This window comes from Orbicella franksi, chromosome 11, assembly GCF_964199315.1.
Source record: "Orbicella franksi chromosome 11, jaOrbFran1.1, whole genome shotgun sequence".
Lineage (NCBI taxonomy): Eukaryota > Metazoa > Cnidaria > Anthozoa > Scleractinia > Merulinidae > Orbicella > Orbicella franksi.
The window spans coordinates 9,202,427-9,220,978 of NC_138155.1; the positions used below are offsets into that span (position 1 = coordinate 9,202,427).

At 40.2% G+C, this 18,552-nt stretch overlaps 1 protein-coding gene across 1 annotated transcript; it reads left to right on the forward strand.

Annotated features, from left to right (window-relative positions):
* Positions 1 to 115: 115 nt before the first annotated feature.
* Positions 116 to 18,178, forward strand: LOC145502483 (DBH-like monooxygenase protein 1). The gene is made up of 13 exons (XM_081481803.1): positions 116 to 677; positions 3,345 to 3,491; positions 4,961 to 5,137; positions 6,507 to 6,590; positions 7,737 to 7,922; positions 8,518 to 8,620; positions 9,760 to 9,926; positions 11,759 to 11,831; positions 12,062 to 12,186; positions 12,700 to 12,759; positions 13,636 to 13,760; positions 14,882 to 15,008; positions 15,304 to 18,178. Exons 1-13 carry the CDS (start codon positions 405 to 407, stop codon positions 15,457 to 15,459), a joined length of 1,803 nt encoding a protein of 600 aa, XP_081337929.1. The 5' UTR covers positions 116 to 404; the 3' UTR covers positions 15,460 to 18,178.
* Positions 18,179 to 18,552: the final 374 nt, after the last annotated feature.

Here is an 18,552-nt window from a genome sequence, read left to right on the forward strand (position 1 = left end):
ATCATAAATTGGCACATTTGTAGCCCTTCTCAAAGTTTACGTAAATGGGAGCCATTTCCTGTTTGCTGATTTCATATAATAGAGTCGTGTACTAATTTGAAAGGTTTGAAATGGAGTATCGACTTTTAGCTCAAGTCTAGATTAAGGTATGGAAAATCACTGATTTTGGTCTAAAGTAGGGTACGTACAGATTCCAAGGTTCTTGCCGCACAGCCCAACCAAAAGCATTCGGGAGCCCCAACCCCTTGTAGTTATGTAGCTGAACGTGCGTCATACTATAATTATCATGATAATTAAAATGCAATATAACGATATGATAATTTCCTCTTTGTGCAGTGTCATGATAGATTCCGCTCATAACAGGCAAGCTATAATTTCGCTACAATTTGTTGACACGGAGCACTATGATTGTTCCTCTGTGCCTCTTCCTGCTGCATTCCGCTGCGCTGCAAGCCTCAGCTGACCTCGCTATAGAGCATTCCTTTTTCGCTGCTCTGGATGAAGATCAAAATGTGAAGCTGTATTGGAATGCTAGCACTGAAAGCAAAGAAATTAACTTCACTGTGGAAGCCAAAACGACTGGATGGATCGGGTTTGGAATCTCCAGCGGGCAAGGCAAGATGAAAGGAGCTGATATTGTGATCGGCTGGGTGAAAGATGGAAAAGCTTACTTCAAGGTTAGTAAATGATTCTCACGAACAACAAGGTCAAGCCGCTTCATTTGGAAAGCTTCAAGTTGTTGGACAAAGGTATTAAAGGTTAAGGTTCTTATCAGCCTATAGAATGTCTGTTAGAGCACATTAAAAGCATAGGATAAGTCCGCCTTGCTCCAAATTTGTTTCGTTATGATTAATTGACGCATTCTACATTGTCAGATTTCAGGCATCACGCAGTGTCAAAACTTTCCGGGGAGGTACTCCTCCAAGGTTTTTGTTGGGAGGGTATGGCCCGAACCTTGAACTCTGTATCCTATTTCGGACTAAAATCTGTGATTTTTCACACCCTTTTTCAAATCTGAACGAAAAATCGAGCACCCATTTTGGTTTTGGGTGTCTAAAATTAGTATACGGCTCTAATTTGCGACCACATGCACAGCTAACCATGCTCTTTAGACTCGGACATACCTATATAGCCCATTAAGGGACTACCCCCAGGCAAAAGTAGCAAATATTTCCTTTTTGTTGCGGACTTAATTTGCTAACCATCGCGAGGTGCTGAGTAGATATCTGCACGTAGAGTACCTCTTTATGGACTATCTGACGATAACGTTTGTCGCCCACAAGCATTATGATTGTCACCGGCCCCCTAAGGATACCTCTTCATGCCACCGAGCCTGGCGACAAACGAAAACTCGACCGCTCGATCGATTGGAAACATTACTCGTTCAATTCAATATGTTAATTTTGTGAAAATGCTTTTCACACTCCAATGTTGCATAGTCTCCGGTATTAAACTTGGACCGGCTTCGAACAACATCTTACAGCTGACATTATCATTAGAAACTATTACGTAAGCAGTCAACTGTAGACTGCAGGCTGAGGGTAAGATGCTGAAGATGCAGACCGAAATGTAGACTGCAAACCGGAGTAAGAAAATGCAGACTGCAGACCGGAGTAAATGTAGACTGAGGGTAAAATGTGGACTGCAGACTATAAACTTTTCAAGTACGAATCGTGTTATTATTAAGTGCTAACGGTCAGTATAGGTTATTCAAGGTAATTGCAGTAAAAATATGCACTTCAGTTAGAATGAACAGCGCTGCGGTTAGCCTGTTTACCCGTTTAGCCTGTTTACCGGCTTAGATCTCAAGGATGAAAATGGTAACACGTATATGGTTAAAATTTGCAGTTTGCAGTCTTCATTTTACTCTCAGTCTGCATTTTCCAGTGAGCAGTCCACAGTTTGCGTTTTACACTAAATTGCGTAATCGACATCAAAACAAGAACACTTGAAAAGCAAAGTATGCCAGGCCAAGGGCCGTAAGAATATTGCAAGTTTAAGGGAGTTTTATGAAACTCTATTCATATTTACTCACTCGGCATGATAAATCAAGCGGTAAGAAGACCCATTGTTTAACCAGGTAAGCTTATGTCTATAATTATCTCTCCATAATAAGTCCAATGGCGTGCTATATGCTTAAAATGTCCACAGTAATGGCTGACCTTAAAAAACTGAACAACTGAATGCAAATTTCCACCGATAACCCGTCAGAGGGTGCATGTTGGCTAAAACATTTCGTTGCAAAAATTTGGTAAATTTAGGTTTTCGTATTTTTATGAGTATGCAAGGGATCCCTATGAAACTTGAGTTGCGCAGATGTAATTTGATCTACGAACTAAGTTAACCATTTTGTTTACGTGGAAAATACGCAAAATTCTAGGTCCACTATCGGCTATAATCGTCATAACACCAGCGCAGTCACGCATAAAATGTTTTTTGTTAATTAAATCAATTAAGAAGCTCACTAAATGTGTGAAATAACGAGAATTGATCGACATCATGATCCCCTAACCGATACTCGATCAATATAACTATAGCGACGGATGTAAGAGGCCGATATTCGCTTGAAAAACGACCAATACATGTATACATTTTTTTTAATACTAACCGAGGAGAAGTGGGCTAGCCCCTAGGTAGCACTTGCTGATATATCTAGATGGGCTGCTCCAGTGACTCAAGTCTTCCCCGAGGGTACTTCATTGTCCGTAACTGTGAGACCTTGTCAGTGCAATAAGGCTGGATGGACATATCACAATTATTTCACGGATAGTACACATAACATGCGTTCCATTCCTTCTATCCCTTACCATTACGTCCGCTAAAAGACAAAGACCATTAATCTCGATTATTCATCGCTGTCGGTAGGGTATTCGAGAGAATAATTTACGATTTTTTAGCCCCGAGGAGGTACTCTGATACACTGGCTATATATGTATGTGCCGAGGTTTTTGAGGTTCCCGAATAACTTCGTGTAGAGTGCACTTCCGTCCCCTCCCCCGCCCCCCGCCCCCCGCCCCCCTCTCTCTCTCCAGGCTTGTATCCAACTGTCAATCAGGCTTTAGAGCACTTAACCGCAGACGTTATCAATATAGATAACAGTTTAAGAAGTGATGTAATATTCATAGAATTACAAGTAACTTTTGCAAGCCAAAAAGACCCACTCAACCCACAATGTTTTTTTTATGTCATCTTCAGGGCATGAAGTGAAATAACGTCGAAAACGCTTGATTTCTTACATTTTTTATTCTTTTAAATATATCCTTTTAGCCTTGTAAAATTATTTTCAAAAAAATGTTGGCTCTTTTGTTAAATACATATTTCTAATTTACCTTTCTGTACTGTAGGATCGACATGCCGATGGTTACGTGATGCCAGCGGTTGATTCCCAGCAAAACTATCAGTTGATTTCCCTGACGGAGAAGAGCGGGAAAACCACAATGAAGTTTTCAAGAAAGTTTGACACTTGCGATTCAGAAGACAACAAAATTGAGGTAAATAAGTCACCTGCTATTAGATCGTTTGCAAATGACGTCATCGCCGCCACGTTGCATGTTAATTCTAACTACAATCATGGACGAAACTCTGGGACAAACTCGCGGGACTTTTGGCGCTTTTGGGTACAAGCCAGACGCCAATACAACTTCACCTGCCTAACCTGGCCCTCCAACCATGCAATGTTGAAAACTACTACCCGCAATTGTTTGGGGAGAGGGAACAGTAACGCGTTTTTAAAAGGAAAGCAGTGCTTTTTTCAAATTTCAGTGGTAAAAGAAAGATAATTCGTTAAATTACATGAGTGTCTCAAGGAGTTTTGTGCACGATTCTAGCTTTATTGCTCCTTACAAGACAACTGTTTTCCAGTTCAAGTCACTCCTTATCCCTAAACTTATTTCCGGTAGCGTTTTTTCTTATTTAGTGTTATAATTCTTATTATTATTTTTTTTTATCTTTATTTTTTTATGTTTTATCCAGAGCATGTTTTCTTGGCCGGTATGTTTTTATATACAACTGTGAATTATAGTTTACGTGCGACAATTCAAATTATTCTTCGATGTATTCTTTTTCTGCCTTTTTATCGCCCGAGAACCCACCACGTGACCTGCAAACTTACTGAACTGCCTACAAATACAATAGGGGAGATTCATGCTGACGTCATTGTTTACGTTTTTGCTCATTTGCATACGGCTCTGCGTACAGAAGGAAGTATGTTATTTGTGAATTGACTCCAGGCGGCTAGTAAAGCTCAATACATGGTGAAATTTTTAGCTCTTTGGATGTAATATTCAAGGAGATATTGTCTTTCAAAAACTGCAAAATTTCTGGGTGGCAAAAGCGCTAATGAGCTCATACATGTATTCTTTGTAAAATTTTGAGTTTTTAAACCCTTGTTGCACAAAAAGTATTCAATACATAAGGAAGAGTTAATCATACTAAGGCCTTTCAATGTTTAGAAGTGATAAATTTCTAGCTCCACCAGAAACTGAATTGCTTATGCTAGTGAGACAAATATTATAAACAAGGATTCCCCTATAGCGGTCTTATCATGGGTAATGTCGTCTAACTGTGTTTTTGCTGTAAATAATATTGAGCTCATGCGTAACTGTGACCACGCTTTGGTGTGAAGAAAAGGCAGATCGCCTCATTTTCACAGCTGCTTAAAGGAGCCCAGTCACGGCATTTCAAGTTATTTTTTTCGCGTGCGCATGTAGAATTACCTTGAGTTGAACAAACCCCTAAAATAGCAGTACACTGATCAACATGGAAATACACCCAAGGGATAATAGTTAACCATAAAGTAGCAAGGATACTTAAGGATGGAGAAGATTACACGGATTACAAACGAAGAACTTGAAAAAAATAAATAGGCTAAGCTTTTCAAGATGAGCAAAGCGTGACGTACATAACTGCGATGATCATTCATTGTCTTCACATTATGTTTACACTTCCTTTATTTTTCCAGGCAGGAACGACCAAAGTTATTTATGCTTATCATCCAGACGATCCTTCCTCAGAAAATAGCATTCCAGGCCACAATCTCAAAAACATGGGATCGAGAAGTCTCTTACTACTGAACAGTCTTGAAAAAATACCAACCTTGCCATCTGACACTAAAACATTCGACATACTGCACGACAAGGTAAGAATGGTAAAATAATTCGTGTTATCGTGCATACCTTTTGCTTTTCGTTTTAATTCCCTCGAAGGAGAGGTGGTTCAAAACTTTTGGCACCTCCCACTTATTGCAGTGAATTTGAAATCTGAGTAGAAACAGCTTGCAGCGTCATTATCTTTCAATATCTTGGAAAACTTCCCATAAACGTTCATGACAGGTAAGATAGAAGAATTTCAAAGCTAAGCAACCAAATACTATGTCTACTTTTTTTCAAGAGAAAAAAAAGCTTTGGCGTTTTGTTTGTTTTGACTCGTCTACCAATGGCACGTCGAGACTCGCGTACTTGATACAAGCAGGGCCAATTTTAAGGAAGGCAGACTAACGTTACGGACAATAGAGAAACTTCCTTAAAGTTTACTAGATTGACATATCACCCATTCAGACCGCACAGTTTTTGAAGGTGTGAGAGGGGAGCGTTGTGGGGAGGGGAACGGGGTTGTGAGCTTTTGAGACCCTCGACCTCTATCTCTTACATCATTTAAGTTTTCACAATAAAACTTGGAATATTTAACAATTATTCCATGAAACCGCGTTGGATATGAAGTGATAAATAACCAACGAGCGCGTAGCGCGAGTTGGTTATGATCACTTCATATCCAACAAGGTCGAATGGAATAATTGTTTTAGTATATTCTTAATCGGGTTTTTGCCGCCGATTTTTATTTCAACAATTTTACAGAGCGGAAAATTTTTAAACTTGGCGCACTGTTTTCCATATAAGGTAAAACTCCGACTAATGGCTCATAGTCGGAGTTTTTGAGCCAATCAGAGAGCTAGAAATGCAATAGTCGGAGCTGAGAATATACTAATTACTAATAACATGGAATGATGACATCGTATGATGTTGAAACGACGCCATCATTTCTGAACAGCCACTATCTTGGCTCGACCAATTTGGATCATATGATCTTTAAAGAACTTTAAAAAAAATCAAAATTGTCAAAACCAGAAGCACATCACCTTCTGTCAAAACCGATAAAGCTAACATCCAACTAAGAAATAAAAATACGAAAGTTAAAATAATCTCTGTTAAAAAAACCCAAGAAAATTGGAAATTGGAAAACAAATACATTAAGATCCCTGATTAATGATTAACTTATTACTCAAGTTATTTCCAGATTCATTCTTTACCCTGGGGACTTTTGAAATAAAAGGCCTCCATAGTTTGTGAGGGCTTCAAACTTCACTCCGCCCGGTCTGAGCAGGATTAAAGTTAGGCCCTTAACACTTCCAAAAGTGTAGATAATAATAAAACTACTCCATTTGAATATTCTTATGTATATAACTAGTTAGCTCTACTTAAAGGGGCCTTCTTTTTATGTTTATTTTCCAGATGGCCCTTCCAAAGGGACGAACCAACTACATGTGTGCCGTATTTGAGATGCCAAGATTTAATGAAACCCACCATATGATTAAGGTAGGAATATTTCGTTTCAACTACTTAAAAAAACACAGAATATTTAAAATAGAACACCAACAATTGGTTGGTAACAAGTGAGGTTAAGTAATTGTTGGTCGGTAGGTCGGTCGGTAGGAGAGTAGCTAGGTAGGTCAGTCAGTCTGTCGGTCGGTCGGTCGGTCAGTCGGTCGGTCGGTCGGTCGGTCAGTCGGTCGGTCGGTCGGTCGGTCGGTAGGTCGGTCGGTCGGTCGGTCGGTCGGTCGGTCGGTAGGAGAGTAGCTAGGTAGGTCAGTCTGTCGGTCGTTTGGTAGGTCGGTCAGTCGGTCGGTAGGTACATGTAGGTACGTAGGTAGATAGATACGTAGGTCGGTCGGTCGGTTGGCGTCGGTAGATAGGTAGGTAGGTAAGTCGGTCGGTTGGTAGGTTATTAGGGTGGGGTACGTGATTTTTTTCATCCAAAGTAAGTAGGCCGGAAGTGGATCACGTGTGGCTAAGGAAAACGTGGAAACTCTCCTGAACAATTTCAGAGGACATTTTAAGGAGTATAGCTAGTTAAGGTACAGTAGGATAAATTTACATTGAGTAGATAGCCCTGACGTCATATGGCGTAAAATGACGTCATTTGACTCGCCATCTTGGATTAGCCATCTTTAATTTTACCATGTTGTTAAAAAGTCAAGAAATAACGGAAATTAATACAAAACCAAGCCAAAATGCTTATAAAATGTAAACATTCAAGAATGTCTGCAATTTCATGAAGATAACTGGAAAAATAATAGAGAATAATATCAAAAAAATGCTTTTTGACCAAACCTACCTAAAGTTTGCGGTTGCCGTGGCGTCGTCACAAACCGTGGATACACAATTGACATATCAAAATATTTGCAAAGGATTAATGAACAGCCACTGAAAGTTTCAGCATGTTAGAGTAAGTCTTCTTTTCAAAAGCTTGGTAAAAACCTTATGGGGTTGCATCTACCTCCCCCCTCCTCTCCCTTGTACGTCCGAGAGTTAATCATTAGAGGGTATCAAGACCATTCTGGATTTTGTAGCAACATTTGTGAAGTAGTGATTTCTCAGAATTCAGCCACCAGCGGCATAATTCACCTCGTGGACGATAAAAAGTTGCAATAAACCCAACTTGTGCTTCTCTTTCGAACTTAGGTTGAGCCGGTCATTCAAGTAGGTCATGAAGGCGTGGTCCATCACATGTTGTTGTACGAGTGCAACGATACTTTCCCAGATCACCATCTGAATTATACCGGTCACTGTTATACTCGTAATATGCCTCCAGCGATCGCAGAGTGTACAGGAGGATCAGCTATGGCCGCTTGGGCCATTGGTGGAAAAGTAAGCAAAGCTTGGTTCTTTTTTTTAAGTGGAAATAGCAGAAGAAGTAAAATAAAAAAAAGATAAATTAATCAATGTGTCAGGCTTCTGGCTAGCCAACAAGGCCGTACTAATCGGCGGCAAGTGCCAGATTGAATTTGCACTTGGAGTATTCGGTTTTTAGGAAGGAGGAAACTCAACCAACAGTTGACAATTAAACGAGATTCCAGGCCCAGCATTCAAACCCTCGTACATTGGTGGGAGGCGTGACCATCAATGAGTAACTAGAAGGAAACTGTATCACTTGCCCGGTGGTAATTATAACAAAATATGCACAAGTATCCTACACAAAATGAGAGTTACTGACAAAACTCAAGAGCTGTGAGGGCCTTCGAACTAGTAGCACTAAGCCTTTTTTATATTTCTTTCTTCCGGTTTAAGTGACATGCCTGTAAACTAGCTAGTTGTAGCTAAGTTTACTGACCACTATGAACAACAAAATCTGAATATTTGTTGTTTTGAACGTAGTTGTATTCGGTAGACGTCGAATCTTAAGTTCGTATTATTTCTGCATATCCCTTGCTACTGCAGGAAATTGTTTCTTTTCTTTTACAAGGAATTCTATTATCCCGAAAACGTCGGATTTCCACTCGGAAGGGCTGACAGTCCAAAGATTGTGATATTGGAGATACATTACGACAATCCTGAGGAGAAGGAAGGTACTCTGTTACAGATTGCGCTAATTATTATTATTTTTTGTGGTTACTGGCTTCTAACCAGTCACCAATATGTCATCGTGTGCGTTAGTAAGTAAGTAAGATAGTCCGTGACTTTTCGGATCTCACGAAGCGAGGCCGAAAATACCACGAGATTTGTTCAAGTTCTTTTGATCGATTTTCACCTTTAAAACGCGAGTTTTAATAAAAATAACTACTATTACTGTTTAAAATTGGTTCCGTTTAACTTTATATCACTATTGGAGTGAAAAAAAAAATGCGAATTTGCTAGCAGAGACGTAGCGTTACGGAGCATTACGAATGATCCGTAGCCGCTGACCGCCCGAAGGACATTGCCGACTCGTTTTCCCATGCTCTTGCTACACGACTTTACATTGTTTGGATAATCAGGTGAGCAGCCGCAATGTTTTCTAAAAACCCTAAGTACATAGGAAGGTAATTTAACTATGGACATGGACTTTGCCTCAGTCATGATTTTGTTTTCTGCCCAGGGTGCTGTTTTTAGAATGATTTTATTAAAATGTTGACCTTAGTGAATTTCTGTCATTCGCTACGTCCATTGACACTTTGTTTGGTTCTCGAATGTCTTTGTTCCTCTTACTTATTAGATAGTTTTGTTATTCTGATAGGGATATGCTACCCTGAATAAGGCTCTGAAGACAAGTCTCTTGTACATGTTACTACCTCAAATGGGTACCTTAGTTCCTCTCTGTTGTGATCGTCTACATGAAGGTCGGTTCTAAAAAGAATTGTTGTTGCTGAGATCACACTACGTGAACTACTGATACTCCTTGGTTCAAGTTGTAGTCAAGCAGGTCTACATCACGTCTTAGGTCTTGCCTATTGCTGTAAACTGACCTGCACTGTCAAATAAAGTTGTATGTATGTTTGTGTATGTATGTGTGTATGTGTGTGTGTGTGTGTGTGTATATGTATGTGTATATGTATGTGTATATGTATGTGTATATGTATGTGTATATGTATGTGTATATGTATGTGTATATGTATGTGTATATGTATGTGTATATGTATGTGTATATGTATGTGTATGTGTGTGTGTGTGTGTGTGTGTGTATGTATGTATGTAAACCTTTCATAGCATATGTACCTTTGTCATTTAGGACTGATTGACAGTTCTGGTATGAGAATTTACCACACCAAGCAATTGAGGAAATACGACGCAGGAGTTCTTCTGGTCGGAGCAAGTGCTGACTATACTATGCTTATCCCGCCAAGACAGAGAGACTGGCAAACCAATGGCTTCTGTACCAAGGACTGTTCAATGAAGGTACGGGGCATGTGAATAACAGAGGAGATAGGTGTTGTGAAATTCCTCTTTTTGTTTTAAGACACTTCTAAAGGTCGTTGATGATTTGCAACGATTGCCCAAACGTGGCAAAGAAGATTGAGAGTTCTTCACACTTCACGCCAATACGTTTCACTCGTGGAATTTCGCGCCCAAAGAATACTTTATTAGATTTTTTTTTCTTTCCAACTAATGTCGGAAAAGCTCGTGGTGACCTGGTCTACTTGTTTGGAAGATAAACTTGTGCAAGACCACAGTTTCTTTCTTTTTCTGCCCGCGCGCAATACTCATCTAACAACACGAATTACGTGACACTAATAAGCACTAATGACTGGCCCCAAGGGAGAGAAGCTGAGAGAGTGAGTTTTGTTTCCCCGTGGCCCTCATTGTTGAATGTCAACATTAAGGTAGAGGGAAAAAACACTTACTGTTTGCCATGGGACCAGTAATTAAGTGTTTTGTTATGCCTCCTAACTCAAATATAGGAAGAACTGCAAAAAAATTATTTGCTTGAAGCCGGCAGGCACAACAAATTTGCCGCAGTTTTAAGGTGTACGAACTGATCACGTGCAAAGCGAAAGACGTGCAAGTTGTTGTTTCCCTAGGGAGTTAGTGAGCTTTGTTTGCCCCAGTGAGTTAGCGAGTTTTGACCCCCGACACGTGACAAGTTCTCCTCCAATCGGAAAACGTGTTTAAGTTGGGAGGTATAACAACGATGCTTATTAACAGACAATAACAAAACCAAAATCAACGGTTGCATGCCAACTTCCTAGATCCCCATTTAATCCTGCAACTGATGTCATCTTACCTGAGGTGTATAGAGAGACGATATCTCTCGGTGGAGGGAATTCTTGCAGTGCATTTTAGTTTATATATATATCTGACCGAATTCACAAAAACATGCCCGCAATGACTCAAAGACAGTCCCACGGGCCAGAAGTCTTCTGATCACCCCTCTGGCCAGGAGATTGGCCTCTCACGCATGCACTTGGCGTGGGCCACTTTAGCAGGGTGCCATGTCAACACAGAAGCCTCAAACAAGGTTAAACAACTGAGTAAAATACCCAGAAACACCGTCAATATCAAGGTTATTTCACACTGAAAACTCAAAGTCTGGCTACCTGAGGGTGTCAGTACAAGACACCCCCCCCCCCCCCACTACTTTTGACAGCTGGCCGTCAGCAAATTACCAGCAGATAGGTCAGTGCCTGGGCCATGCGCCCGGGCTGGCTTAAACGGAGTCCACCCTGGGTTTAAGGTCGCCAGCTTAGCCTGGATTCGGGCGCACCAGGCGAAAACCTAGCGGGCATGTTTTTGCGAAATCGCTCAGATATGTAAGTAAGTAAGTAAGTAAGTAATATAAGTAAGTAAGTAACCTTTATTTAAACACGATAAGCAATTAAGCTTGCAGTTTGTGGGGTCGTGTGTAAATTAACAACAGAGAATAATTACATAATAAGAATTGAAAAAATTTACAATGTAAGATCTAATCTAGTTTAAATAAAACTTTGCAGCTAATAATAATTTACCTAATTATTAACATTATGTGACTAATAAACGTATACCAATGGGCAGTCGAGTCATCTTCTGCAGTATATATTCGCAAAGCTAATGTCCCTGACCAAAGTAAGATTATTGATCATCTTAGAGAAGCTGTTTACACTGTTCGCCATTCGACATCCAATCGGTAAAAAATTCCACAGAATTGTACCTCTGTAAGATACGGAAGATTTCTTGATATAAAAAGTAAGTGTTGGTTTTTCTTGCGTGTAAAAGCAATAGAAAAATTTACTAACTTTTTTTCTGATCCAAAGGCTTTTAAAGACACGAAGCTACCTAACGGAGGGATCAATATCTTCGCTGCGGTTTTGCATACGCATCTGGCAGGTAATTAAAACAATAAACTTACAATAAAAATATGGACTACTGGATGACTAGCAAAGTACAGAGAACTTCCAGGACCAAGATCACAACAAACACTTAAGTACTACATCGAAACTTAAAAAAAAATCATTTGAACAGTTAAATACATTACCTATCTACAAGCCTGCCTGGTGCATACGACTGCACTCATTATACATAGCTAACTATCTGATTTGCTTTTTCTCATTTCCAAGGCCGAAAAACCTGGCTTCGTCACGTTAGAGATGGTGTGGAACTTCCTGAAATAGTCAGAGATGACCATTATGACTTCAACTTTCAGGAATATCACTCACTGAGGAACGAAGTTCACGTAAAGCCGGTAAGAATTAAGTTTCCCTTCTACAAAATTTCTGCCAGTACTGCTACGTATTTGTACATTCAGCCACTTTGAATAAAGCACTGATTAAAAATAACTCAGTCACGGTATTTTGGCCTTCGATTAAAATTGAAAAAAAAAAAAAAACCCTGAAAATAGTAGTTTATTGAGATTGAAAAATACCTAAGAGATAGTAATGCAACGTAATGGGAAAAGGATTGTTAAGGGTTGAGAAGATTCAACGAATTTAAAAAAAAAAAAAAAAATGACTAAAATTTTCAAGATACGCAAACCGTGGAGTAACTCCTTTAAGGTTAAGCCTGTCAACACTATTTCGCTGCATCTAATGGGACAAGCTGCAGACAATTCAGGCAAAGCGAACTTGACTACTCTTGTTATTTCGTTTGTTTTATTTTTCTTGATGAGTTATCTTAACGCTTAACTTATTAAACATTTGTCCTATAATGGATTTGTTCTGTTTCGTGGGTATTAATTATATTATTTTTTCGATCACAGGGTGATACAATAATAAATGTCTGTATTTATAATACGGAGGATCGAGAAACGGCGACAGTGGTAAGCATCCCCTTCCCCACCCGGAGGGGGATAATCCCTTCTGTAAGGGCTATATAAGTATGCGCGGCCCCAAAGGGTATGGGTTTTCTGAAAACAGTATAGATTTTGACAATTTTGGTCTGGGATAGGATATGGTTTTCACTCTGTCTTGACACTGGGTATTTTGTTTGAAAGGAACTATTTGTTTTTCTGATCAATATTGGAAAGCTTGTAACCCTTCTCAAATGAAAACGCAAATGCAAGCTGTTTCTGTACTACTAATTTTAAAGGTCTAAAATGGGGTATCGATTTGTCTCTAAGGTCTGAAACAGGGCATGAAAAATTCCAGATTTTGGTGTGAAATAGGGTACAGTTTTCAAGGTTCGGGCCTCAAACCACCCCTCAAAAAAACTTTGGGGACTACCCCCTGTACCCCTCCCTCTCTCCCTCCCCTCCCCCCCCCCCCACGAGAGTGGTAAGTCACAACAGAATCACAAGCTAAAGTTGAGCGCGATTTAAACAAACAGTTGCAGATAATCGTCCAACAAAATCAACGACACCGAAATCGAACTCTTTCGTTGCCACTAGCAGCCTATACTCCCTCCTTACTATCTTTTACTGAAACGATTGGGCAGTTTTACGGAATTGTGGTAGTAAAAAAATTGTTAAAATGAAACTCAAAAAATGTTCCTAGAACAGCGAGAGAGACGAAATAAGGTAAAGCAACAATTTTCGTTCACTTAATTTTAGCGGTCAGCTTAGCACACATGCTTCACTCACATCTAGGGACAAATGTTTTAACAGACGTTTGAAGAACCGGTTGGTATTTTGTGTTTTGAAGAAACCCATAAACTGCCTATCACAGACTATCTTTTCTTTTCTTGGTTTTCAATTAAGGGAGCTCTTGCAACGACTGATGAGATGTGCCTGTCATTCATCCTGTATTATCCCAAAGTCAACGTAACAGACTGTAGGTCGAGAGAAAAACCAGCCTATAATGCCTGGTTTAAAAAATATTACAAGTAAGTTCCTTTACAGTGTTGCTTCAGTGAAAATGCAAGTTAAAGGCATTGAGATCTTTAAGGCCTAGGGCAAACGTCGAATCCAGGTCGTGTCGAGTAAATTAATAATAGGTGCGACAAAGAGTCGACTTAATTCCAGCGTGGTAGCAAACGTCAAACCTGCGTCGATCCTACTTCACAAGTTGCACTTCATTAAAACACGGGAATAAGCACGTGTCCCCGTGCTATTCACTCGATGCGCGACTAGTTATACTGTTAGGACTTGCTAGCGAATATGTCGGTACTCGTCTCTTCAGACAACGGTAGACCCGGCGCGGCTCTCTTTAGGTCTCTGTCACAAGCCTCCTAGTATGCAACGCCTTTACCGGCTGTCTATCCCTCAACGTCCTTGTTTTCTTCAAACAATGAGCATTTATTGCAAGTAGGCACTTCGCATCTCAAGCATTTATATTTAGTGTTAATGAAACAGGAACAACACATTTCCATCACGCTGTGCTTTGTCGCTAATGACTTTCGGCATTCTCCTCCGGCATTCTCGTCCTCAGAGGCCGTGCTCCTTTTGGTCAGCACCAAAAGGAGCGCGGCCTCTAGGGGCGAGAATGAATTACCGGTCGCGAAATTGTCTTTGTACAACGCATGCTCATCAGGGGGGGGGGGGGGGGCGGGGGTGAAGGGTGGAATAGCGTTTGGCAGATGGAGGAGTTTGTATTTTTGTGACGTTTGCCCAGTCCATCACATTTGAATCAGTTATTTTGTAATTTGCATGATTTAGGAATTGAGTTCAGCGCGTGTTTAGAGCGCCGTTTGCTGAAACACCGAACCACTGTCGCATTATTCGACTTGGCAAGTCGAACCTATGTTAGAATCGAACCAATTAATTTGAGTCGAATTTAATTGCAGCAAACGTCGCATCATTCTTGCGCCTATTTCAAAATTAATAGGTTCGAAGAATTGAATTCGACTAAGATTCGACGTTTACCCTGGGCCTAAGGTGAGTTGCAATATCTCAGCAGTTCAGTGCTTCATATCATTTAACTTCTCTTTATGTCACTAGAGCGAAGCGAGAAATTTATCCTTAAAAAAACCCATGCTGGTCTGTGATTTCTCTGTACGTGATATAGAATCGGTAACGATCCATTGAAACCCAGCTGGTGGACTGATGCAGTGAACACAGGGCTGAAGGACGCTTACCAAGACGCCGACCAAGTGGTGGCAATTTGCTCTGGGCGTGCGCATAAACCAATAGAGGTAATAAGCAAGAGTTACTGACTAGGATTATTTCCCCTCACCCCTGGACCGGATGACTGTCCAAAGCAGGGCTACCCCCAGAATTAAACTCGCTGGTGCCAGTTTACACACATGGGTGGAGAGAGGCACTGTGAGAGTAAAGTGTCTTGACTATGAACACAATACAATATCCCCGACAGCTCGATCCGGAGGCGAGCGCACTAACCATGGGGCCATCGTGCCACCCACAAACTCCCCTTCAAACGCGAACTTAGCTTATAAATCATAAATGATTCTTATTGTTATCGTTTTTCAGGGTGTCGACGGTGAACTAACTCCCAAACCAGTAATTACCACGCCCTACAAGCCCGAAGATGTCTGCGAAGTAGTCGTTGCTATGGGTAATAGGGTCTGCCCAGGCTATCTGATCTTGCTGACCATACTCGTGTACCTGTTTGCTTTCGCGGGATGAACCAAAACAGCATTTTCACAGCATGCTGCTTATGTACGAGTTTATTGTTATTTTCATTTCTTTTTAGTAGTTGTTTTTAAATCTTTGCGTTTTTCGTTACATTATGATTAGGAAATAAACATAACGCAAGTAAGGCTTATAGCTCCATAATTCTTAGCTAGCGATTGACATGACATTATCTAGTTAGACTGTCGATTGCGTAAACCAAAACAACTGCACTCCACTTTAGGGGCTTTTAAGCAAATATAAATGTCTCGTACTCAGAATCTCTCTGGGAAGAATAAATACGCTTTACATTTACAATACAAGTTTCTTTTGCATTATAAACGACTGACCTAACAAGAGACAGAGTATCATCACATCCCAAGCCATAGAGGAAAAGTAAATTCTACAACAGGTCAGGTAGCCAATATTATTCGAGCAAGTTGATACTAGTTTCTGTGGCATTAAGCGAATAGAGTATTCCTGGTCATCCTTTCTTGGGGTGCTAGTTCATCGAAGGTTTTAGATCTCATTTAAATTCGCCGATTCTCATTTTTACACCTGTATGGGTCGAGGTTAGCACTATTAGAGTAAAACGACTCATGCTCAAGGACACGACACAATAGACGGAATCAGTTAACGTGTGTACATCGTTATAGCCACCCAGTTCAGGTCATGTGGTGATTGGCTTGGTAGGTTACAGTTGTTCTGTTTGTAAATACTTGTTAGAGAATAAAAATGCAAGCCAGAATGTATTCTATAAAGTTGCTTATTCGTTATTAAATTGTTAAGGGAAAACTTGTTTTTGGTGCAGGGTAACATAATCGTGGGATTTTTCGGAGCATTAAAAAAGGTTACTTGATTTTCCATTTCATTACTGATCAAATTATATTTTCCCCTTATGCTATGTTATTTTGTAGTTTTCGCTTTAGAACGAAAACTTGACTTTATTCATATTCCATTTGACACCGTCGTTTAGGTATTTTCCAGCAGTGTTTACCGTTGCTATGGCTAGTTTCTTTTTGGCGTCAATCGAGATAATGAAATAAATTGATCTCTATTTTTTTAAGCGCTCTTCCAGGAAACAGACATCTGGGATTCTATAACTTATCAGGATTTTGTTGTGTGATTTTTTTAGCCAAACGTTTTTCGTTTAATCGTCCTTTTTGGACATTGAAATACAGTCGTTTAATTAAGATTTACTAACACTTAACACGCTTCCCACAAGATGAAAAGTAACGTGTCCTTGCAGCTGATAACATGGTGGTGATTCATTTGAAAATGTTTAAACTCAAGAGTACGTACAGAGAATGATATGGACTAGGCGGGTTCAGAATTTGAGAAAGGCCAACCCACGAACTTGGGATTGAGCAATTGTTTTGTTTGTAAAACTTATGTCGCGGGAGATTTACGACAACAACCTTTACATCTAAACTTAGTATTATCCTCAACTTTTAATCAATAAAAACCAAGATTGTAAGTTTTATATTACTCATATTACCTTATTTTGGTCAGCCACCTAGGAATAGTCGGTTAAAATCAAGATAGAAAATGTTTTAGTCTACCTCGATAACCTCGAAGGAAAATATGCTAAGTAGCTTTGTGCGCAGTCGCAGTAAAACCTTATGCGAACTGCGCATGACATTACGTTAGCTTGATTGAAAGTTTGACTGCGATTTGATGGATCATATGGTTGCCCCTTTAAAGGAACGTGACCAGTGAACTCCTAGTTGTTGAAGTAGTTATTGTAGCAATCCAAAACGTTTGTAGAAGAACATTGTGACAACTGTACTAGAGAGATCATTGGAAATTAAAAGTGAAGTAACCAAACAAGAGAGTGTTGGAGTGATGTGCTAGTTTCCCAAAAGATCGCTTTAACAAGCTGGTGGAGTTCCGGTTTCGGTGCCCGACGGACCGGATTTTGTTTTGAAAATCCAATCAGTGGATGACCAGACGTGGCTATGTTTTAACCGGACCACTCCGGTTATCAAATGCTCGGCTGTGGATGTTGCAGCCGACATCATTGTCATATACAGACGGTGGATTAGACGCCGAGAGCAGCGTTTGCAGTCGCTGTCGAAAACGGAACTAAAAAAAAATAAACAGAACTGAATTCGAACATTCAGGGTTAAGTCCCAAGAAGTGGAAGCCGACGCGTGCGTGTCTTTCTTTTACGGACTCGGAGTTACTTCCAGAACTAGAAGAAACACGGCAAGCTAAGAAAAGCCAAGACAAGCCAGCAAATCAAACCGCAAGAGGGAGTCTAAGACTTATTGAGGCTGCGTACTCGTTATTCCTTTTTTGTAACTTTCTCGCAACCTATGTTAATTCTAAATGATATTTTTGCACCTACGCAGTTGTGCCAATGCTCGTTGTGATGATATAATTTTGTTTTCTTCAAGTTAAAAGCTTGCCCCGACATTTGATTGGGATTGATAGGAATAGTGGTTGCTGCAATTTATGCCACCTAAACCTAAGGCCTCTAAAAAGAGTATTACGCGTTCTCAAACACGTCAGGCACAGCTGGTTGAAACACCCAAGGAAAGTAATACTTGTGTTTGTCCTGCATCCGGTATCATGAATGTTGAGCAAGAAGAAGAATTTAAAAATTCTTCTTCTTGCTCAACATTCATGGTCAGCATTCATGGTTTTAAAAAGCCTTACCACTTTTTCTGACGCCAATAAAAGGCGATCTAAAAAAAAGACGCGACAAGTATTACCCGAGCTGATACTAGTTTCTGTAGCATTACGCGACTGGAGTATTCCTGATCTTCCTTGCATGGGGTGTTAGTTCATCGAAGGTTTCAGATCCCAATTAAATTCGCCAATATCCATTTGTACGCCTGCATGGGTGGAGTTTAGCACAAATAGAGCAAAACGTGTCACGTTCAAGAACACAACACAATAGACGGAATCAGTTGATTGAATCAGTTGATTGACTTGGGAGGTTACAATTGTTCGGTTTGTAAATACTTCCAAGCAATCAGTTTTATGAGTCAAATTGCACATTTGTAATCTCCGTAATGAATGGTCACGTGGTCTGAGTTGGGTGGATGTAAACACTTTAGCCGAATCGGTCTACGATCCCGTCCAGGGCTCAAACCTGGACTG

Bases quoted from the DNA above. Each gene is read 5' to 3' on its own strand.
- LOC145502483 (XM_081481803.1), top strand. From the start codon at position 405: ATGATTGTTCCTCTGTGCCTCTTCCTGCTGCATTCCGCTGCGCTGCAA. The intron at 6,591-7,736 runs GTAGGAATATTT...TTTCGAACTTAG, and splicing joins AAACCCACCATATGATTAAG to GTTGAGCCGGTCATTCAAGT. The intron at 13,761-14,881 runs GTAAGTTCCTTT...TACGTGATATAG, and splicing joins TGGTTTAAAAAATATTACAA to AATCGGTAACGATCCATTGA.